Source organism: Theobroma cacao, chromosome 2 (assembly GCF_000208745.1).
Source record: "Theobroma cacao cultivar B97-61/B2 chromosome 2, Criollo_cocoa_genome_V2, whole genome shotgun sequence".
Lineage (NCBI taxonomy): Eukaryota > Viridiplantae > Streptophyta > Magnoliopsida > Malvales > Malvaceae > Theobroma > Theobroma cacao.
The window spans coordinates 39,064,766-39,088,779 of record NC_030851.1 but is presented as its reverse complement, the minus strand read 5'-3'; the positions used below and the strand labels follow the sequence as shown (position 1 = coordinate 39,088,779).

At 34.0% G+C, this 24,014-nt stretch overlaps 4 protein-coding genes across 5 annotated transcripts; 1 reads left to right on the top strand and 3 right to left on the bottom strand.

The window, feature by feature from the left end:
• Positions 2,083-4,458, top strand: LOC18610186 (cytochrome P450 CYP749A22). The gene is made up of 5 exons (XM_018115629.1): positions 2,083-2,453; positions 2,535-2,779; positions 2,940-3,172; positions 3,338-3,716; positions 3,827-4,458. Exons 1-5 carry the CDS (start codon positions 2,165-2,167, stop codon positions 4,253-4,255), a joined length of 1,575 nt encoding a protein of 524 aa, XP_017971118.1. The 5' UTR covers positions 2,083-2,164; the 3' UTR covers positions 4,256-4,458.
• On the bottom strand, positions 4,891-10,364 carry LOC18610185. 2 transcript variants are annotated; one of them, XM_018116449.1, is made up of 6 exons: positions 10,028-10,364; positions 9,645-9,732; positions 7,846-9,352; positions 6,144-6,257; positions 5,880-6,029; positions 4,891-5,572 (listed from the first exon to the last, which is right to left on the bottom strand). In XM_018116449.1, exons 3-6 carry the CDS (start codon positions 9,337-9,339, stop codon positions 5,426-5,428), a joined length of 1,905 nt encoding a protein of 634 aa, XP_017971938.1. In that variant the 5' UTR covers positions 9,340-9,352; positions 9,645-9,732; positions 10,028-10,364; the 3' UTR covers positions 4,891-5,425. The 2 variants fall into 2 exon arrangements, with proteins under 2 accessions (XP_017971938.1, XP_007045769.2); XM_007045707.2 differs by lacking the exon at positions 9,645-9,732 and having other exon boundaries at positions 10,028-10,363.
• Positions 11,269-12,137, bottom strand: LOC18610184. Its single transcript, XM_018116322.1, has one exon. The coding sequence runs from the start codon at positions 11,808-11,810 to the stop codon at positions 11,448-11,450; it is 363 nt and encodes a 120-aa protein (XP_017971811.1). The 5' UTR covers positions 11,811-12,137; the 3' UTR covers positions 11,269-11,447.
• On the bottom strand, positions 14,213-18,047 carry LOC18610183 (ACT domain-containing protein ACR4). Its single transcript, XM_018116321.1, has 8 exons — positions 17,661-18,047; positions 16,905-16,977; positions 16,773-16,818; positions 16,559-16,673; positions 16,348-16,415; positions 15,656-16,246; positions 15,428-15,532; positions 14,213-14,918 (listed from the first exon to the last, which is right to left on the bottom strand). The coding sequence occupies exons 1-8, from the start codon at positions 17,662-17,664 to the stop codon at positions 14,577-14,579; spliced, it is 1,344 nt and encodes a 447-aa protein (XP_017971810.1). The 5' UTR covers positions 17,665-18,047; the 3' UTR covers positions 14,213-14,576.

The following is a 24,014-nucleotide window of genomic DNA, read 5'->3' as shown; positions in this document are numbered from 1 at the left end:
AATTCATATAATTAATAAAATTATGATTATTAATTAAATTGTAATGTCTTTTAATATCTATACTTTAAATATACATTTGGTCATTTATAAAGAATATAATTATTATTTTGTATATACACTATAATACTTTTAGTATATATACTTTAAATTTAAATATATTTATTTTTTATTTTGTGTTAACATTATAAAAATTATATTTTTTGTTATTTAAGTTTATGTTATTTGTTTGGATATTTGTATTTAGTTATTTAAGCTTATGTTATTATTTGGATATTTAGGTATAATTATATAAGTTTATATCGTTGTATGGATATTTATTTTTAATTATTTAAGTTTATATTTAAGATCTTTATTTTTGATTATTTAAATTTAAATTTTATTATTTTATTTTTATTAATTTAATTAGTAGTTAATTTTATGAAATACGTAGAGAAATATTATTATATATGTATACTGGTTTAAGTAATTGGATAAGAAGATTTTAATAATTTTTTTAATCTGATCGGATTTTTAAACGGGTTAGAATAATTATAAAATAGTAAAAATGTAATAGGGTTAGGGTAATAATTTTAAAATTATTTGGGTATTTAATAAAGTTAAGGTAATTAATTTTTTATAGGATTAGGGTTCGGATACTTCGAAATTATAAGGTATCTTACCCGTTCTCAATAGGGAGTATGAACAAAATCAGCTACATTTAATATGTAATTCCAGGCAATATACTGATAGCATTTCAATCATTAGTATAATATGCCAAACAAAAATGTTTCAACTCTGTCTGCGCATGGATTTGTTTGTGAATATCTTTTAGAAGTAAACAGTAATATGGCCTTGGAAATTCCCTCACCTGTCCCTTGTCCGCCAAGCAATCATCAGCAACCACATCACAGCAGCAAGACAGTATGCTACTGGCCTGCCTCCTAATTTGTATGCGAATATTTTTTAGAGTCGGCAAACGACTAGTGTCAAATCAAGTCATTTCGAGTTCAGGTGACAACGAGTTTGAATAGTTTTGAATTCAGATCAATTTAAATTCGGATATATATTAAATTAAAATAAATATTGATAAAATTTGTTATTTTTAATGTTAAATTTAAATTATTACTACTTTAAATTAAACTTTGAAATTAAAATCATTTGAAGTTTAAATTTTTTAACTTTTTACCGATTCGAATTTAAGTGAATTATAATTCAAATTTTTTTCAAATAAATTTTTGAATCCGAATTCTTTTTATCACACCTCGATATATACACCATTCAATTGTGTCATTCTTTCTGTTTTCTTACCCTTCGGCAAATCCTAGAATTTTGACATACTTGATTTTGTACTCTTATCAAGTTAAGTAACCCAAAAAAACATAACTCAGATTGATTTTAACAAGGATCAATAACTTTAATAAAGAAATTACATATACAAGGAATCAGCACTATGATAACTTTGTCCTTCCTAGCTGTAACTTGCAAGATGTGACGTTGGCAAAGGTAGTTTAGATTGTAACTAATGTAAATTTATGACATGTTCTACCTAGTGGTATAGAAGCTTCTCACAAGAAATGAAAGCCATCGCCATCTCAGCCTCGACATATATATTGGACACTTCTTATATAGACATTGTACCTGATTAGAATCAAAACTTAGACTCGATGACACTTTCAAGTTGGGTCTAAGGCACTAGGCGAAGATTTCGAGGTGAAAGCCCAGCCCCAACGCTAATTAACCTTAGTTTGAACATTGATCTTCTCAGGTTCAACAAGACAACTAGGAGAAGTAAAACTCTTGAAAGCCAATGCGCAATCTTTACTTATTTGTTGTATCTTTACTTATTTGTTGTGTTTGTCAATGGGTTAGGTTACTACTATTTTTCTGTCGGGACAGAGTTCTGTTCTGCATCAGACATAACGTGCTTTGACTTTTGTTTTTTCCCTTTTCTTTATTGCAAATTGTACTAATTTTCACTGCTCCTATTCGTTGAGTTATGTCCACGTGAACGTGAAACGTTGAACAGGCTGCAATTATTGCTCATGCGGTTGAATTTGACTATACCTATTGATTAGACCATAATTCTAGATGAGGCCAAAAGTGACCGCCTTCTAGATGTAATAAATCTGATATATCTCGGGAATGAACTTATCAGAAAATCTGTTTTCCTTGCCAGGTTCTACAAATGACTTCCATTGCAGCAAATCTATCAGCCCTTCTTACAGGCTCTCTGTGCCTGTATCTGGTCATGGCTCTGATCAAAATCCTACACAAGTATTGGTGGACACCACTTCGGATACAGTATGCAATGAATTTGCAAGGAATCAAAGGACCTCCTTACAAATTCATCCATGGAAACAACAAAGAGACCGAAAGAATGACACGGGACGCATTAAGCAAGCCTATGGCTAATTTATCACATGATATTTTGCCCAGAGTCAATCCTCCAGTTTATTCACGGATCAACTCATATGGTAAGATTAAATTCCCCCATTTAATTTTAAGACCCTTTTTTTAAGAAACAGATTAACGTTCTTTTGTTTCTGTGGGATTAGGGAAAAACTATCTTTCCTGGGCAGGCACTAGAGCTCAACTGTTTATCACAGAGCCTGAGCTTGTCAAAGAGGTGTTGAAAAGTAGTGAAAAAGCTTTTCCAAAAAGGACAAGTAGAGAAAGGAAGTGGAATGACGAGGAGTTCGCTCTTAAGATACTAGGGGATGGGCTTGTGACATCCGAAGGTGAGAAATGGGCAAGGCAAAGGAAGTTGGCCAATTATGCTTTCCATGGGGACAGCTTAAAAGTAAACTTCTGATCCAATACTACAATTATTTTTGTCATAGATGTGTTGATGTAAGATACTTCATATTTAGATCATGTTTTTGTGAATTTAATGCATTAGAGAAGCACCAAATCCTGGCAAAGTGTAAGTTACTCATAAGTGTGGGTGATGGTTTTGGCAGAGCATGACACCAGCAGTGATTGCTAGTGTTGAGACCATGCTGGAAAGGTGGAAACAATTTGAAGGCAAAGAAATTGAGGTGTTTGAAGAATTTAGGTTGTTGACTTCAGAAGTCATATCAAGAACAGCTTTTGGTAGCAGTTACTTAGATGGGAAAAAGATTTTTGACATGTTGTTGAAGTTGTCTGTCTTGACAAACAGAAACCTGTTTAAAACTAAGTTTCCTGTCATTAGGTAAGTTCCTCTTAAGGTTATTTCTGATTTAATGAGAAAGGAGACTAACTAGAAGTCATATTATGCAGCTTTTGCCCAAATGGTTAAACTACTCTTGTATAGCTAGGTGGATTTTTGTTTTATTTTGCCTTCATATGTTGTTGGAAATTTGTTTCGCCTTTGCAGTAACTTCTGTAAAACTGCTGATGAAATTGAATCAGACAAACTTGTAAAAGGAATACACAATTCTGTGATGGAGGTAGTTAAGAAACGAGAAGAGAAAGTAGTTAATGGAGAAGCCAACAGCTTTGGCACTGATTTTCTTGGATTACTTGTAAATGCTTACCATGACGCAGACAAGAAGAACAGGCTATCAGTACAAGATTTGGTAGATGAATGCAAGACATTTTACTTTGCTGGACAGGAAACTACTAATTCTGCACTTGCATGGACAGTCTTGCTTTTGGCAATCAATCCAGATTGGCAGGAGAAAGCAAGACGAGAGGTGATTGAGGTCTTTGGTAACCAAAATCCACATTCTGAAGGCATTGGCAGACTAAAGACTGTAAGCAAGTCTAATCCTTCTGCTTGGACACATCACTGAACATTTAGTAGATTGAATTTTTGAAAATCAGAATAGATTTGATATGTTTATTCCTCTTCTGCTGCATACAGATGACTATGATCATTAATGAAACTTTAAGACTATATCCCCCTGTAAGTGGCATGGCAAGAACAGTTGAAAATGAAGTTCAATTGGGAAAGCTCATCCTGCCAGCTGATTTACAGTTGGTTGTTCCAATCGTGGCACTTCACCATGACCCTCAGTTATGGGGAGATGATGTCAATCTCTTCAAACCTGAGAGATTCGCAGAAGGGACTGCAAATGCCACCAAACATAATGCAGCTGCATATGCTCCCTTTGGATTGGGACCTCGATCTTGTGTCGGTATGAGCTTTGCAATGACAGAAACAAAGATTGCTCTTTCGATGATTCTACAGCGATACAACATTTCCCTTTCCCCAACCTACAGCCACTCACCATATACCCTTCTTTTGCTTCAGCCACAACATGGAATTCAGGTAATACTTCATTCTCTGTAGAATGAAGCCTTGAGTTGTCAATGGAATAATGCCTTGTAGATCAGTTGCTTATAGAGGCTGCAGCAAGTCAGTCATCCCAGCAAGTCCTTGTTTCTATCCATGTAGTGGTAGATGATGGTATTGGAACTAAATGTACTAGTAATCAAGTATGAAGATGGTACTTCTCTGAGTACTATTTCCTCTTATATTCTGATATTTTTGTAGACGTTGCTTAGAGATGAGTATGATTGTCCTTGTATCTTTTTTTCTATAACAGAATTCTCCAAGATGAAAACAGTGAATTGTTCATTTCAACTCCAGCACTTCACCATGACCCTGAGACATGGGGGTGAGGATGTTCATGTTTTCAAACCGGAGAAATTTGCTGAAGGGGAAATAACCTTGCCCAGATTAAGCATAAGTCTTGGCTCCGTCATTGGTAAAGACTGAAATTAGTTGTAAATTTACCCAGAAAAAGTTAAATAAAATGGTAAGAAATCATACTAAATTATGGCATACCATTGATTTATATTCAAAATTCTCTTTATACACAGTACAAGGACTAGGTGAACCCAGGAACCGGCTCTGGCTTGCTGAAGATCAAACTAATAAAACAAATTTGTAACAGGTTTGAAACAAATAATATCCAGGCAACATAGTCTGAAACATGCTTTATGCAATGCCTTAAAAGGTTAAAAACATCAATCGTTTCTAAAGGAAAAGATGCATACAATATGAAATTACAACATATTAAAACTAAACTAAACGGTATAAACAGTACAGGCTTACACAATGATCTCCCCTGCAATGCAAGTACAAAATTATTTCCAGCAAGTTTTATGGGGAGTACAGTCCCCTCTTTCAGTTTATATACCGAACACAGCAGTCATTCATTCAAGTTCATAGCCCTCTCAAAATCCAATAAATGTGGACATCAGTTTGCACACGATTAATCAGCATGAACTCCATTCTCAAAGATTCGCTATGATATATAACCATACCTCTAAAAATAATTTCTTTGCAAGTATTTACAACTGCTTTACAATTTTGGGCCCACCCGATCAGAACTGGCAAAAAATTGCCAACATATGCAATATCAAAAAAATTTCTTTAGCAGCTCTAGCTCAATAGAATGCCAATGAAACAACAAAAATTGCACTGTTGTAACAAAATTTGAACCTTCATTATCATTCAGTGACATGAGGTTGCTAAAAATTTCTCCTTCATGCGAGAAATAAGCTTGAATTTTTCCTCTGCCTCAACCTGCTCGCGAATATTAGTTTTAGATGCTCGGTCAGGATGAAATCTTAGCACAGCTCGTTTATAAGCTGCATGCACCTGAGATGACCATTGATCTTTGTTAGAAAAAACCTTGGCATTTTAACATGGAAATAAAATTTATAAGTTGTGAGATTCTTGTGGCTTCACAATGCAGGAACAACATCCAGAAGTTCCGTAACCAATAATAAAAATTATTATTTGAACAATTAACTGCTGCAACAAAGTACAGCAGACCACCGAATTTGATACTGTTGGGCACTAGGATAACAAGATATATTAATAACCCCTCTGGGGATTTCACTCAAAAGAAACAAAACTAATTTTGTTCATGAGATGGCATATAAATGAATTCAGCTTCACTCACCTCATGGGACAAGGGACAAAAACCACCACCTACAGGGATTCCCAAGCTACGCAGCAGTGAGGCCATATTAATGCATGATAATTCCAATTGACTAAGCTCCTTCCTTACTTCAATTCGTAGTTGCTCTTTTAAGTTCATATTTTCCTCATCCTGAAGTAGACATCATTTAGCAGATGAAGACATAATTACTCAAATATAAGAAAAAAAAAAGAACAAGCAATTTTGAAAAGGAGAATAAGGGAAAATATCAATATATATCTATACCTTCTTCTGTGTCTCTCTTATTTCCTCCAGGCGCTGCTTTTGCCGTCTCTCCATATCTAGTAGACGCATACTTTCAGCCTTTCTTCTCTTCCGCAACCTTTGAGCCTCTTCTGCCTGAGAAAGAAGTGAGTCCAAAACATGTTAAGTAACAAGTCCAATTGATTAATTTGAGCAATTTAAATGATAAAAATCCTCAAAGCATGAACATAGTTACTAGGAACATGGTATGTTCCAAAAAAGACGAGGTACAAGTTCGAGACAGGGTGCACAGGGTAATGATTTTATGGTACAATGGGGACAGTCTGCAATGATTTGTTCTTTTGGGTCATAATACACTCTGAAGTATTTTTGCAATTGTATTTCTTTTAAAAGAATATTGTTTCTTTTATCATTACACAAGTTTATTCTAATATGAACATATAAGCTTATATATATTTTTGTAAGCAACAATTTTCATGATTGTAAGAATATAACAAATATTACTCTTTTTTTTTTAAAGGCCAATTAATATTACTCTTAAAGTGTTCTTTGTCTAATTAAGTTCATTTCATCAAAGAGAGGAAATAAAAATAGTACACTATATTAGTTTTTTTGTCCCCTTTTTATTCCCCAAAAAATGAGTCAGTCAGTCTATTTACTTACCAATAAATAAAGGAAATATTGGGAAGGAATACTGCATATAAATGGACCAACAATAATTAATAAGCCTAAAAAAAAACCAACTTAGCATAAAATAGATCAAATTCAAGATCATGCTAAAATTTTAAAGTTAACACGTTCCCTATTTATGCCTATGCAGCCCACTGTTTTTTATCTTTTTACCTGGAACCAGCCTTTGCATTTCAAGATTCTACCATTCTTATCCTATTTAAAATTTTTTGACATGTCATATTTCTCTCTTTACATATTAAAACGTCTTTTTCCCTTTCTCCCTTCATTGTTTCTCTACTGTCCCTCTTTCTTCTTTCTTAATTACTCATTCTGAACTTATACTTAACAAGCAGCCATTCAGTATATAGGAATTTAGAGCAGAAACTTGTTAGTTTTCTAAAACCAAGTCATTTATAAAAAATAGCAAGTCCAAATTGCCTACTCTAACAAAAAATTTTCATATAACCAAAGAATTCCATTTCATGCAATATAAAAGATTATTTCATGTTAAAAAGTAAAAATTTCAAAACCGATTTTTTAAAATCCAGTTTAAATTTGACCTGAAAAAATATAAAGTTGATTTCCTTTTCCATCTATAAAAGCCATTTGCAGAACTAATTGTATAACCCAGTTTTATTAAGTTTACTTCAAACCTTAAGCTAACACAAAATAACCAAGCGTAAGACTGTTATTGAAGTTTGTTTCACAAGTTATCTGTTGATTATAAAACAAAAATAATATGTTGTTTACAAAATTAAACATTGAGTTAACATTATAGGGGTTGACAAACAGACCCCAAAAGAAACTGTCCTGAAGATGAAAGAGTGAGGAAGAAGCAACAATTTGGTTAGCACACTTTCTGACAATTAAAGATCAGGTCACCATTTAAACTTGGAGCATTCATACTTTTGTAGAATGCAGAATACCTCACCCGTATCAACTGATTAAATAATTTTAATTACTTATTCCCTAAAATCCTCGTGATATTGTTAAAACAAAAGAGAATAATCTCCAACCAAAGAAAGAGAACTAATCAGTTTAAGTGTCAAACCTGAATTTGTAACTCTCGCTGCCTGGATGCCCATTCTTCTTCCACTGCTAGTTTGTATTCAACAGTCTCCTTGAGCTTTTCTCGGTCAATAACTATGTCCTTTTCACCAGAAGCTGTAGCATCAACACCTTGAACATGTAATGTATCCCTTTCATCACATTTTTTACTGCCAGATGGTGATTCAACATACGATTCCTCTGCTTCAGAACAAGATTGCTTAATTTGAGTTTCATCATACTGAGAACTGTCCCCAGATAACACTTTCTCTCTATCAGAATAAATTTCACTGCCAACTACTGGCATCTTAACAAATGAAGTCTTAACAGAAGAAGGTTCATCAAAAACAGTTCCAACTTTGATTTCAGAAGGGGTCACAGCATTGTCAACCTGTTTTTCTTCAGATAATTTAGGAATTGACGCCGAAGGTTCTTTGGATTGAAGCTTCTCTTTTCCATTTGAACCCCTATTTCTCTGGTGCAAGTTACTTGAGTGTGGGTCAGAATTTAGGGGTACCTGACAAGAATCTTGATCTCCATCCCGTAAAGGAGGATCTTTCATATTTGTTTCCCTTCCAAATATAACATCATCCTTAACATGTGAAAACCATTCTTCAGCAGTTGGCCCATATTTCGACCATGAAAAGCTTTCATGGTCAACTTTCTTATCAAATTTTACAAAAGGGCTTCCCATCCCAGGATGGGGAGAAGTACCACCCGTGTATTTATCACTACTAGTCTCAAAAGCAGAAGTATTCTGTTTTTGAATATTTGAATAACTTGAACCAGAGGATACAGGGGTTTCAGCACATTGTTCAGTTCTATTTTCTTCATGAACTGTTGCAGGAGTATTATTATGTGATCCAGAAGCACTACTCTGATCCTCTAAACCAGATCGACCATTTCTAGCATTACATTTCTTTCTTTGAAACGCTTTCTCCCATTGTTCACGAAGCTTTCCAACAGAACCTTCCATAAGTTCACAATCAGAACAATCACTTCCAGATGAGCTATCCTCGGACTCAGGACTTAAACCAAAACGTTTTCCACAAGGAGTCTTCCCAGTGTAGGTTTTCTTGCACTTTGATAATTTGAATGCAGATTTTTTTTCCTGGATTACCCGGCACTCGTCGTCATCTAGGCCTACAGATTTATGCATAAAATCAGGCGCAGGAGAACTTTTACTTGAGGACGCATCACTATCCAGGTCACCACCACATTCAGCACAAATTTTGGGATCATCCATATTATCAGTTTCATCATCATCAATGCTAATCACACCTGGAGAAGGAAATCTTTTCCCACCCCCTGATCCACTAGAACCTTCTTCAACAGACTCAGAAGCATCGATGATAATAACATTCTCACATATATCACCTTCAACATCAATGAGAACAACATTCTCAAGTTTACCTTTCACGTTGAAGCTTTTCAGTGTTTTCCTCCTGGAAAAAGATTTAGGTTGAGAAAGACCTCTCATCACTCCTTTCCCTCTCATTTACTTTTACTTCCTGCATACACAAATATATAAAATAGCCATGATTGCTTAGTTAAAACAACATTTCAACTGCAACACCCAAGACGGAATCTATATCAACCCATAAAATAATCTAACATCAAGATTTCATGAACATATCTCTCCCCCTCTGTTAAGCTCACAGCAACAAAATATATATAGTTCGATACTATTACATTTAAAGTCTTACAAGATAATCTTTCCCTAACTACCCAATGCAACCCAATCAATAATTTTTCCAGTCACACAGCATATGTTTTAGCAGGAAAAAAAAAAAAAAAGCCCACCAGTTTTCAAGTCCAATAAATAGGGGATTTAAACCCTTGTCCTGAATATAACCATCAATGAAGTTGGCCTCGATTTTCAACGCATAATCTAATACATAAAATGATCGTGCAGTTAATTAATTGTTAAGAGTGGAGCTTGGCAGAAAGATTAAACCTCGAAATTCTGAGAAAATCAAATCACGATTAAAAGATTAAAGAAATACTCAAAATCAAAATACCTAAGAAACATAGCTTTTCACTAAATTCACAAATTAAAACCACAAAATTACCAAATTATAAACCCTAATTCCAGTCAGCGACTGAAAAAACCGAGAAACGAAAAATTGAAAAAAAATCCTAAAATATAACCAAGATCAAATTAGAATGCAACGAAACCAACTTACCTTGATCAAAGTAACCGGGAAGAAAACAAACAACGAGGGCGACGGATTTAAAGGGAAAAGGCGAGGGATTGATTGCGGGCGATGAAAAGTGAGAGCATTGGCAGAATTGGGACCTTAGGGTTTTTGAATTTAGTGCCAAAACTATAAGCTAAAACGGGAAATTTCGAGGAAAAATTATATCAAAAAAGGAAAAATAAATAACAAAATTAAAATCACTACGGGAGTAAGAGGGTCTTGTTTGATACGCACGAAGAATAAGGACTACGGCGGTGTACGTTACGGTTTTAGATTCTGTGACATAAGGACCGTCACGGACGAATGAGATGAGGAATCAGCGGGTGATGATTGGTTTCCGAATTGGTGTGATTTGTGGTAGGTACGAGGGGTATACTCGGAAGTAAATTGAAAAGAAAAAAGCTGTCCTACCAATCGGATGTTGAAACGTGTGGCGTGAATTTTCTTGGAAGGTAACGCTAGCGGGGTGACAGGCAATTTCATGGCGTCCCTTTTTTTTGCCTCATTTTCAACTCCCAACCTAGAATTTTAGCTTAAATTTTGCATATTAAAATTATGAAATATTATTTTTATATAAATATTTTTAAAAAATTTATTTAAAATATATCAAAATTAAAATTTCTGTCTTAAACTCGTAAAATTTAAATAAAAAGGACATGAAATTCTTATCAATTTATAAATATCGTTTTTTTCTAAAATTTATACTTGAGATGTCAATTTAAAATAAAATTTTAAATTTGTCAATTGATTTTAATTTTTTAAACAAATTCATTATACATGTTAGATGTAATAATAAGTATTTTTTAATCAGATATTTAAAAATATCTAACCCCAATTATATAAAATATAAATTTTTTATATTCAATACTTACGTGGCTAATTGAGTGCTGAGGAAGTGATGAACATGAATCAGTTGAATTGGCCCTATTGATGCAAAAAAGCTCAATTTTGTTCTGTGAATCCATTTATGGCCAACTCTCCACCTTGCATTGAATTAGAACTCATAGGGAGGGGGGGAGGGCGAGGGGGGATCATGAACCTGGCCGGAGTCTTAACATCGGGATGGTTATCTGGACATGTTCTTTGCTTTAATCAATCGGTTCTCTTTGTTGTAAAACATGGAAGAGTTTCCATGTCGGTTGATGAAAATCAATGTATGATCTGTTGGATTGTTCTTCCCATCTAATTATTCATAACCTGTTAAAGAGATCAATTGAAACTCTATAGAACAGTAGCAATAACAGTAGTCAATTGCCTTTTTTTTTTTTTAACAAAGTGGAGAGCAAGGAACAGAAGAAGAAGAAGAACATCAGGAAATAGTATACATATCTTATGTGAAACGTGCAGGAAAACTAAGATGGGATCACATGCCGTTTAACAAAGAGCTTGTACATTTCAGAGTAATTCATTTTGCCGTATTTCCTTCTTGATGAAGGTAAGATGATTCGAGCAAACAAGGCAAAACGAGAGGAGATAGTAGAGGAATGGGGTCTTTACTTTGATAGAATGAATTAAATGAAGATGCAGATGTTGCTGCTGCTGCTGCTGCTGCTGATGATGATGATGGATTTAGACTGCAATCCATTGCTTGTGATGCTACAGCCTTGCTTTCAAGAGAAGAAGCATTGGGCTTAACCTGCAGAGGACGAGGGGCTCGCCTTTGCAGCCTGCTAAGAGGCCTTCTAAATACCAGCTCATCCTTGTGAACACAAATTTTGAAGCCAGGGAACTCAGCGCCAGAATCCTCCATGATTAGCTTCTTTCTCATGTCTATTGCAGTCCCTTATGTACTCACTAAGCTGTAATTGACATTGAGATAGAGATCTTAAAGCATTTAAGAAAGAGATAAAAAATTACTATATTTTATAGATAAGAGAGACAAAGAACAATTCTAAGTTTCTAACAGATGCTGCTTGCCTCAGAATACACTAGGTATATCCTAACCACAACCGACCTTGTCCCGACTCTTGATTTTCCTTGAAATACGCGTATCCGACACATAAACCGAAGGCCATAAGTATGGAGGTCCAACCCTTCAAATATAAAACTGTAACGTCCTATACATGACACATATCCATGTCTAACACTCACTCCGAATTCGAGTAACATGCACCATGCCAGTATAGGCTGTATGCGTGGTATGAGGTGCAACGTGCAGGCTCTCAACAATTAACTGTATAATTTAAATCTGCAATAAATAAATTGTTAGATATGCTTACCCTGTAGTAAGTCAGTCATACATGTGGAGAGATGGGGTTGCCCAGTTGCTATATTGCTTAAGAACTAGCATTGCATATCTGCCATGTGAGGGAGGAATCAATGCACACATTTAAAGGACCTGAAGTTTTCAGTGACAAGATCCTCAGAAGCACATGACACTTCAATAGTTTAATTCAATTAGTAATTTCCCAGTGCTTTTTTTTGGCCTTTTCCCCTTTAGTCCAGTAACTTCAAACCAAGGTTTCATTCTTTCTTTAACCCTCCTTAGGCTTTTCCGGTTTTTGGATTATCCAATGCTTGTCCAGATAGCAGAATTTATTGATACCAATTCTCAAGAAAAGATGATGATAGTTTATTCTTGAACTACACTGTCATGGTTTTACTGTAATTCTCATGCCAACTTAGCTGCTGCCCTAATTTTGATAGACAAACTCCTTCCATCACTCAACATGTCAGCATAATGTGAATGTTGACTAGTCTGAGCAATGGCATGAAGTAGTGATGGTGCATCAGTTGTAAGCACGTTTGTCCATCTTTGCCTTTGATTTTTTTTCTTCCAAGGTACATGAATGCTGATAACTTGTTAGATACTTAGCAAGTAAACCACATCTTCCTCCTAGTTAGTAGAACATGTACAGGATTTATTATTGAAACCTTTTGATTATTTCAAGGTGGAAGGGCAGGCATGGTTTCATGTTTTAGCAGCAGCAGGAGTGGGTACCTACTCTCTCAACTGTTACAATAGAAGAACCAAGGTTATGTTATTTTAAGAAATTAAAGTACATCCAATGACAATATATCTGGTAACATACTCCTGCAAGAACCATAGCAGATTAGGAACCAAATCATCCTTACTCATTGGTACTGCCATCAAATTGCGTGTAACAGTACAACCACGATGATGTTGAACTGCAAGAAAATTCAGAAGGCAATCATGCCAAATTTTCGCAATATCTTTTGCATGATGCAAACATCGCTGGACAGGAAAGACAGCCACATATTTGGTTTTGTTTTATGCCAATTATCTGCTTTCTTAGTGGGATTTCATTTACCCATGTTGACCTCCTCTTTCAGTTGGCACACATCCATCCGGATAGGATCCGAGGAGCCATGTGGCAGCACCCTGCACCGGTGTCGCACGCCAGGCCAAATAATGGAACTGCCAATCATGTAGGTGGAGAAGAGTATTGTGAGTGTGGACAAACACAATTCAGAAAAGAAGACCTCATTTTCTCCATTTCACTTTCTTTCTTTACACACTTTAGGTTGGGGTCTTGGGGATGTTTGCTTGCTTTACAAAGCATTCAATACCCACATCTTCCTCAGCATTTGGTCAAAAAGAAGGATCAAAATATCTTCCGATTGGACAAGAAGGATTCAGGATAGACCATTCCATGGATAGAAAAAGAACCAATGATTTTGGCTATTCACACAGGTTTTGAGACTCCAAGCAGGACTCAATTTTGGACAAAGACAAAAGGAAGGAGTGGTCTAATTCCAATTTGGCTGGCTGCTAAGCATTCTAGTGGACCAAAGCAGAATCAATCAAATTGTTAACAACTAGAAAGCAGAAAACGATTCCTGAAGAGCTAGGCCATAGGAGGAAAAGGCAGGTGAGACTGCGGCGGGGTTTCCACAAGCTAAAACGCAATCTCTAAAGCCGCATGTCTTGATCTCAGAGCGATTTTAAAGATTCGCAATCAAAATATTGGTAGAAAAATATTGGAAATTCAAGAAATGATTACCAAACACCAAAGCCGCCATCCTTATTTGCGTGTTTAATGGCTGATTTGGTGGGATGGTCAGTCAAGGTTGGCAGTCACCCACAAATTAAAAATTCAGTGGAAAGTTTCAACGGCCTCATTTTCCTTCAAACACTTAATATTATATGTTTGATAGTCTTCATAGCAAAGAAGCAAAAGGTCAAAATCTATGAACATGGGTCCAAAATTACAGTCAAAACGTAACCTCAATTTGTCGTTAATACCCAAAAAAATTTGAAGATCAACAGAGCTAAACCGATGAAAAGACTGTTCAATGTAAAAGAGACAGCTTTATGTACAAAAGTTAGAAGTTAGAAGTCATTGTTTCATTTTCTGCTTTTGTGGATCCAACTTTAGATTGGATACACGGTAAAGAAAGAAAGGCTAGAGGGTTGAGGTGGGAAATTTACAGGCCCTTCGATTTCTATCTATGGCTTTCCTTTACCACAACTGAGAAATGATTCCTAGAGTCTTAATCCTGCAACTGCTACATTGGACACTATGCTAAAATGGGTTTTAATTTACAAGTGGAGCGAGCTTAAATATGTTCCTTAAGAATAAGATCTAACCAAGCTGAAATTGACAAAAGATCTTGACTTGAAGAGACCACCAAAAAGGAACCTAGTTGGAGATTCCTGAGAAACTGATTTTGAGTCTTCAGGGCTGCCTTTAACTTTTAGTATTGTCTGCCCAATCACTTGCCGGATAGAATCTATGGTCTTAGCATCAACAGGATACCCTGATGTATCACGAACATAGAATGTGTTGACAGCTTTGCCTGCTTTTGTTGTCACTTCTGCTCGGGTGACAGTGAGGCTGTTCTCCCGGAAGATGCGAGTAACATCAGATAGCAATCCAACTCTGTCTGTTGTGCAGAGCTCTAGCTTCAAACCCTAGAACACATGTTGATAAGCCATATCAATAAAAGGTGTCCCTTCAAGCAATAATAGAACAGCAAGAAAGTAAATTTCTGACAGAAGGGAGACAGCTAGTTATGAGATACCATAATTTGACAAAAGAGTCAAGAACGGAGCAACTAGATATCTTGGACTAGTGGTTCTGCAACAATGTTTTGATTATGACAACTTACAGTCCTATCACAATGTTTATGAATTCATGTTTATCATACACTTTGTGTCAAATTCATCACAAATCTATTCTAGTAGCATAAGATAATTTAACCAGAAAGAAGGCCCAGTGACTGCAAACAAATTCCAGACTATGAGATTAATTTATTCACAAGTTCTAGGATAAAACAAACACATGGAAAATAGACGGTATGGAGAAAATCTTGATACTTTGATGTCATGGAAATGCATCATTTAGGTAAAATAATGTGATTTTCTGAAACAAAAATCAAGAGCATACTCCCAAATTCTGATGCAAAAGACATTGCACTCACCTCAGATACCCTTCTCTCAATTGCTGCTTCAAGACATTGAGTTACTCTTTGTCTTTCTGCATCTGATTTCACAGGGGATCCATCTATATGCCGAATGTAATATTCCTACAAACACAAGATGTAATAAGCAAGGTAATTAGAACAAAATAAAATCAATATAAACAGAACCAACTTTCAATCCCGAACTCATGAGAAGCAGCTAGGCCCAAAAAGAAGAAAAGGCATTACCTGATAAGACTCTGGCCCCTCAGTATCAATATTTGCGTGAAACACTACATAGTCCATATCTGTCAAGGTGCAAACTGTATCGAAGAGAAGTTTTGGTCTATCTTTACACCTAATAGTAACCACTGAATAGTCCTTATCATACCAATTAACAACATCCACATTTGGCCTTTGCTTGTCATCCAAAACATCATCACCAGTTCGTTCATAATCCCTATCAGCAAACATCATCTGGTGAAGCCTTCTCTCAGTATGTGTGACTGAATGAGAAACTACAGTCTTGGCTAAACTGGATTTGTTGCTTCCCTTAAGTACATTGCAAAGAAGTGCCTTTATCCTAGATAGCCTTTCTGGGTCAGTGATTGCAGTCCCTTTTTCCTCATCAGTCACTTGCATCACAGCTGCAGCACGGGTGTTATGTGTCCACACTTCAGCATTCACTACATTGCATTTAAGATGCCTAAGGACAGCACTCACTTCAGATAGCAATCCTGGTCTGTCACTTCCTGTTAACTCAATTGCAGTGTGGTCCATTGATTGCTTTACCCCAATGGATCTCATTGAAGATGTGAAGCAAGATTCTGGCCCTAGAGACTGAGGATGAAATCAAATAATCAGATTGGGATTTACCAAAAAGTGCAGGAAAATGAGGGGAAAAGAAAAGAAAATTCAATTATATGATTTTTACTGCTTACCTTCATAATATAATCAAGAATCCCTTCATCTACAATTTTATTTCCGTCTTGATCGGTAACATTAAAAACTGGTTACCAAAAAAAAAAATGAGAATCAACTGAATACTTGGTAGACAACTCCATAGTTAAAATATATATATATAAATATATAAATATATATATATATGCAGTAGTACTACTTTTAAAAGAAAAATGAGATGAAATATCTTACCGTCCATGAACCAATTGCCATCAGAGGATATGTAGGCTTTATTAATGATAAGGTTAAGATCGGTAAGGATTTGTACAACTTCAAGAAGGATTCCATGTTTGTTTGCACTGTCAACCTGCATCACAAAATGGAATAAGTACCCTAAAGAAACCATAAAAAAGGAGAGATGGTCAAAGAGTGCAAAAAGAAAAGAAAGAAAATCAGAAGGTCATACCCGTATCACAGTTGCATTCTTGCACGCTTCATTATCAATCACAACCCTAACAAGGATGGTAAGTAAATATTACTACTTCAGGTTTCTATTTACTCTATTGGAAGTACAATAAAGAATATTTTTTTTGCTTACCTGGGTGGATTCATTCTTCTAATGAATTTCTCATATTCATCATCCATGTCATGGGAAAAGCTCATGTTCATCTCTAAAAAGAAAAGAAGAAGGAAAAAAAGAATCAACCAATGACAGAAACCAAGGATAGTACTCAAAATAACAGCACCCAATCAGAAACCAAAAAAAAAAAGGAAAAGAATATGCAAAACCTTAAAAGGACTTGTTTTTTGGTGAAAGGCCCAAAAAAGGAAGTCTTGAAAACATGTATGAAGAGAAAGAGGGTAAGATGAGAGAGACAGAACGGAGGGTGTGAAAATATTCAGGAGAGATACGAAAATAGGGCAATTAAGAAGAGCTCAAAAGAAACAGAATATTGACTACACCAAGCCATAAAAACGCCAATCAAAGACTTGAAAAAGTCATTAAACAGAGATAGCTGAAACGGCGAAACCCCATCACCGCCCCAAAAAAAGATAGTTCTCTGTTTCCATGTGAATTTAGTCAGTGGGGCTAAAAACTCTTGAGCACTACACATTTACCTCTTGTAAAGAAGAAGAAGGGACAAAAAAAAAACCATTCCCACCAAATCAAAGCCATTGAAAACCTTGACAAAGAAAAACCAGTACTCGGAAATCAAGCACAGATACCGCAGCATAAGATTCTGGCTCTAAAAACTTTGAAAATTTCCAGTGACACAAAAACAAAACATAACTAACAGAACCCACACTCTCAAAAACAGAAAAACGGAGAAGATAGAAGCAAAAAAGCGCCTACCCATTATTGCTTTTTCTGAGAAATTTGTGATCTGGGGTAATCAAAAGTTGCTCTCTTTCTCTGATTCTCTCCTAACAAAGAAGGCTTTTCTTTCCTTCTAATTTGCAATAGAATGAATGATAGTAAAGAAGAACAAATGCAGAACTCTATTTATACACCAAAAAAAGAATCTTAGACTCCCCTGAATCCCCCCACTCTTATTAAGGTAACCAAATAATTGAAATATCCCGAAAAATTACAAACTTTCTTTAATACAAATAAAAATATTATTTCTTCTTGAATCAGAATCAGACACACCCCGACACGATACTCCAAAAACCTGCAACTTCTGAAAGTACCCCCCCTTGACACTCTCTCTCTCTCTCTCTCTCTTTTTCTTTTCTTCTTTGTTTATTGTTTTTATTTTTCCTCTCTAAATTTGTACTTGGTAAAGAAATTTCTCTAATATGGGGAGAGAGAAAACAGAGGAAGGCGTAATTTAGCAAAGAGTCACCGCCGCGTACTTTAGAGACGAGAAGGTAGGGACGGTGCTAAGGTGCACTTGTTTAAGACGGAGTTAATGATAGAATTAACCCACGTGTTTAATTGACGGGCGCTGATCTTCCAAGGTTTGTGGAGGGAACCACGGTTGTGTTAATTAGCTGTCTTGTTAGGATTGGTTGGTTTAGGTTATTAGGCTGTCTTAAGCTCCCCCTAGCCCCCACCCCCCACCTTGGATTTAGGGCCAAAAAATCTATCCACCAAATCCTTTTTTTTTTTAATTTGATAAACTATTATTACGTTAAATTGTTACCTAATTATTTTATTTTTATTATGTACAAATTAAAAAAATATATAATATTCAAATAAATCCCTAAAGTGTTAAAAAAATTTAAATAAATTTTTATTTTTTTATTACATTTAATCAAATCCGTATACTTTTTATTTTGAATCAAATAAATTTTTATAACTAATAATTATTTAATTATTATTAATTAAAATATCACTTATCATTTTCTATCTACATAACATTGGCATATCATTGATGTGTAAAGTGAAAAATACCACATAATCATATTATCATGTCATCATGTCAAATTAACATATTACGTCATTATTATTTATGACATGTCAACATTTCATATTATCATCAAACATAATATGTTAACATATCATATCAGCACTACGCAATATAAAATAAAAAATAATATTTTAATTAAGTTAATCATTAATTATAAATATTTATTTGATTCAAAATGAAAATATAATGATTTATTTGACTTAAAATAAAAATATAAAAATTTAATTAAATATAATAAAAGTATAACGGCTTATTTAAATTTTTTTTTCAAATAGTTTTGGGTTTTTTTGAATATTATGCTTTAAAAAAATTAGTTTATGACATGTACCTCCGCATAAAAATGTGTTCATTAACTCATGCCCCTTAGCTTAATTATAGCTTAAGTAAAGGCATAATGCTCAAATAGGTCTATAAACTGGTCGTGTTAACGTCACGCGATATAAAATGATAAATAACATTTTGATTAAATCAATTATTAGTTATAAATATTTATTTGACTCAAAACAAAATTATAAAAATTTATTTAACTCAAATTAAAAGTATAAAGACTCGATTAAATGTAATAAAAATATAAAAATTTATTTAAATCTTTTTAAATAATTTAAAGATTTTTTAAATATTATATCATGAGTAAATAATAAACAAATATCTCAAGGTTTAACTTGCGATAAATTTGCCCTCTAAAATTTAAAATTTGACATTTAACTCTTCTATATCTCTTTTCATCATAATTTTCTTTACATTGTGAAGAATAAAATATTAGAATATTCATTATTTCATTAAATTAACATAAATAATAAATTAATCACTTTGTAACTTCAAAAGACAAAATTATTGTACCTAATATCACAAGATAATCTTTTATAATTTATACTTATAACTTTGTTTTTAGATCGACAAGATAATTTTATATAACACGCTGTTTTTTAATTTATTAATTTTAAACTTTGTAATTAATCGACACAATAAAGATAATGAAAACATGTGGACAAAATTGTTGAGTAGTTTCTTTTTTTTTCTTTTTTTAAATAGAAAAGAAGATGCATTGTTGATAGGATCATAATCATCATTATCATTCATTCCTTAACTGAACAATTATTGGGTTTTAACTATATTAATTTATTATTATCTTGCAGTTGAACTTAAAATATGGTCTTTGACAAAATCATAAACTAAAAGAACTTCTTAGCTTTTTATCTAGATCATTACCTAGTTGGCTCTTTTTTTCCATTTTTTTAATATCTTTTTTATTATTATTTATATGCTTGACATCTATGATTTATAATTGAGTCTTGTATATAATAATAATAATAATAATAATAAATGTATTTAAAATATACTAAATAAAAAAAGTAATGGAGAGGACCTCGTCTGCATTGAGAATATAGTACTACAAAACCTTTCAGAAAAAAAAAATATAGTACTACAAAAGGTTTAACTTTTAGGATTTTATTCATACTGATTTATTTGTCTTAGGTGTATATATTTGAGAAAGTCTAAAATAGAGAAGAGGTTTGTAGTTTAATTATCAATTCTTAAAAACAAAAACCATTAGATGAAAAATGAATTTATGCTAATTTTATTTATTCCAACTTTATTTCACCAACTTAGCTAGTAGTTCAATGTCAAACTCAAATAACTCTAGCACTTTTCTTCAATTATTGCATTTATACAAAAATCATACAACATGTACTTATAATACAAATTTTTAAGAAAAAAATATATAAACGTATAATTGAATTGAATCGAGTTGAATTTAAATATATCAATTAATCTTTTCGTAGATTGAATTTATGTATAAAAAATGAAACTTAATAAAACTTTATTGGTTTCGTTAGTAATACTATTCGTTATTGATGGATTTTTTATAATTTTTCACTGAAATATTTCAAAATTTGAACAAATGCTCCAATATAATTGATATTATAATATCATAATAATGTCAATTTACCCATATAGATAGTTAAGCAAAACGATATGAAAACAACGAAGGCAAATTATAGGGCAACACATGATGTTCCCTTATCCCGAAAGCTCAAAACAAATCGAGACCATGTGCACGAAAATCAGCCGCCAAAGTTTTAAACACAGCCTTTTTGGTGGGATATGAATGCCACCACATGGTTAGGCAAAACCATGCTGCCTTGCCTTTGCCTCTGACCTCTCTACCTCCATAATTAATACTTATATTTATATGTATACATACATGTTTGGTGCACCATCACCCCACACTCGCGTGTCTTAGGGTGTGCATGCCGGGCTCTTGTCCCTCTCCTCTCACTTTCCCGCATTTGCTTCCCCTTCATCCCCTCATTTTATGGCTTCTTAATTTGATTTTTGTTTTGTTTACCAACAATGGCCATGATTCCTTCTTAATCTGCAACTGCACCGCAAGACAGATAGTTAGAAAGCTTTGAGACAGTCCCTCTTTCTTTTCTTTTTTTTTCTCTTATCATTTGTAGTTTTAAATTTGGTCATGTTTGTCCTATTAGGTGAGAGGCTCAAGGTTGGGAAAGGGTCAGGGATTTGAGAATAAAATACCAGTTATGCTTGTTACGTGGTGGTAGTGATAGAGATTCCAACAATTGTCTTAGCAAGATATGTGTGTTGTGTTGTGTTCTGTCATTGTTTTCAAGAACAGTTTGCTCTAATCCGTAATGACTTGATTAAACAAACTATTTGTAAAATACCAGGATTCATGTATGACTTTGTTCAGCTTCGGTAATTCTTTTGATCGAGAAATCATGCACTTATCATTGATGCAAATGTTCAAATCATTACTTAATGTCTTCGTTTCTCGTAGGTATCGCTTTGCTCCCGATCAATTGATGCTGAAAAAGGATGTGAAAGCAATGTAATGTTATTCCACCAAAAACCTGACCATATGTAGCGGCTGATTTGAAAGAGGCAAACAGGGTGAGGGTGAGGGTGAGGGTGAGGGTGATGGTGATGGTGGGGTTGTTGGTGCTACATCTATTGGATGAGCACTGGTTTCAAATTAGGCAGAAATTGCGTGTGGCAGGTGGATGCCAAGGTACACAAAGAGCAAACAATTTAACAGGTGTAAGCAGCAGATCATGAGACCGGAATAGGTAAACAGGGATGGTGGCAGGATAGAACCAAACTCTTGGAATTTGTCTTCACTATACTATACATTACTATGGTCTTCCCATTTTCATGGGCTTGCTTTCAGACCATGTAACCTCATTGCAAAGTGCTGTCCTAATCAGCCATGTTTGAGGAAATGCATGTCGTGCATTACCTAGCTGAAAGAAAGAAATGATTACTGGTCTTGGAAATGACACCCCTTTTCACAATTGCCCAAAGCATCCGGTTTTAATTATCCCAGAAATTAAGATTGACATTTATTCTTTCTCATATCTTAATTTCTACTAGGAGTACTATTTTTATATCTATTGTTTTTCGCTGAAATATGCCAGTGTACTTATTAAATGCTATGAACTTTTTTAGTCAAAGGAGACAAATTCATTGATACCCAATCAGTCAAAATAGGGTTTATCTTACCAATTATTGATCGGAAGTAGGAACATGGGTATTTTTCTAGTTATAATATATATATATATATATATATATATATATTACATTAAGTGAAAGAAAAATGTCATAAACAAAGCATGGTATCAAGTATTAAGAAACAGATTCAATTGATCATGTCTAAGCCATCTATGCCCTTAATTAAGAGGAATAAAGCCAAAGGTTTAAATCCTTTTTCTTCTTTAAACTTTATATATATATATATATATATATATATATATATGTAAATAATTAATATACACGTCAATTGACATGTAACTTCCAAACGGATCAAAGACGGTAATAAAAAGTTTTTAATTTGTAATTATTATATATATAAATCTATAATATTATATGATTACCTTTTAATCATTCTTCATATAAAACTTTAGACCCATCATTACATATATGTATGCATAAAATGAATACAAATGTAATTATATAATTTCCCTTAGAGTCTTACCATATAGATTGGGGATCAACCATGTAGATTCTGATTCTCCTTTGGTGATTCTTTCTCAACCCCTTAATTCCCTAAATGTTACCACAATCATTAGTGACAATATCAAAACACAATTCCCATCATCCCCTTATCATCAAACTCAATATCCTCCCTATCGATCCCAGCTCTCTCGAAAATCACAACCGTCCCTTTTTCCCCCTATCATTCAAGCAACAGAGAACCACGTGACACTCCCCATAACCATAATCTTTCCAACCCCCTTTTTTCTCCCAAACCCAATCTTAACTAAAAACTACCATTCCAACTGTCCCTTAATCCAAAGGATTACTTAATTAATAAATTTATTTATCTTAATCGAACATAATTAAAGAAAAAAATGCTAAATGACATATACTACATGACAAATTATTATATTTTCGAACTCATTATGATTAAGAAAAAGAATTAAACAGTTAACCGCAATTGACTGTTACTAATAGTTTCGGTCAAAGGTCAACGGGGAGGGGGGACTGAAACTGATATACCGACCGACCTCTTTGTTAGTAAGCATAATTTACTGAACAATGTTTCTTTTTAATTTATTTTTTTGTCTTTTTGGTTTTTAACCTCTTTGGGAGTAGCAAAGCTGCACGTGACGTGAGGCAGACCATAGACCCCCGTGAGCAGAAATTACATATGGAGCCAGCATGGCAGTCACTCACGTAACACGTGCGTCGCTCGTGATATTCTTTTTTTTTCTTTTTTTAAATAATCGTACTTTAAATAATAATAAAAAATAGTAAACGCCTCTTGGAGCATCCAAAGGGTCGTCGCCAACTCAGCATCCACGTCGGTCGAAAAGCTTAAAAGGTTGAAAGAGGTGAGTGCGATTCTAACGTAGCCAAGATTGAGGTTGCCTTTTCCATACCGAATTTAGATTTATTTATAATATTATTTTTGGAAAGAAAATAAATAAGGAATCATAGAACAAAAGGTCAGCCTCAGTTGATCTTTTTATTATAATTATGTTTAGTTTTATAATATTAATATACAAAAATTATTAAACACGTAATACAAATTTATAAATAAAATATCAAATGAGAGCAAAATATTTTTGTTGGAGATTTTGTCCCTAATTTCCTTGGGAGAGATGGGATGTTTGCTTGGTGTTGTGATAAGTTGTTGCAAAATCAGGTTTCAACTTTTGACCCCTAATTTGGGGAGAGGGGTCCTTTGTTCAAAGCCATGGAGAAATGACACAAAGATTGGAAAACTCCACAAGATTTTGCTCTTGCTTTTCTTTTCTTTTTGTTTCAAT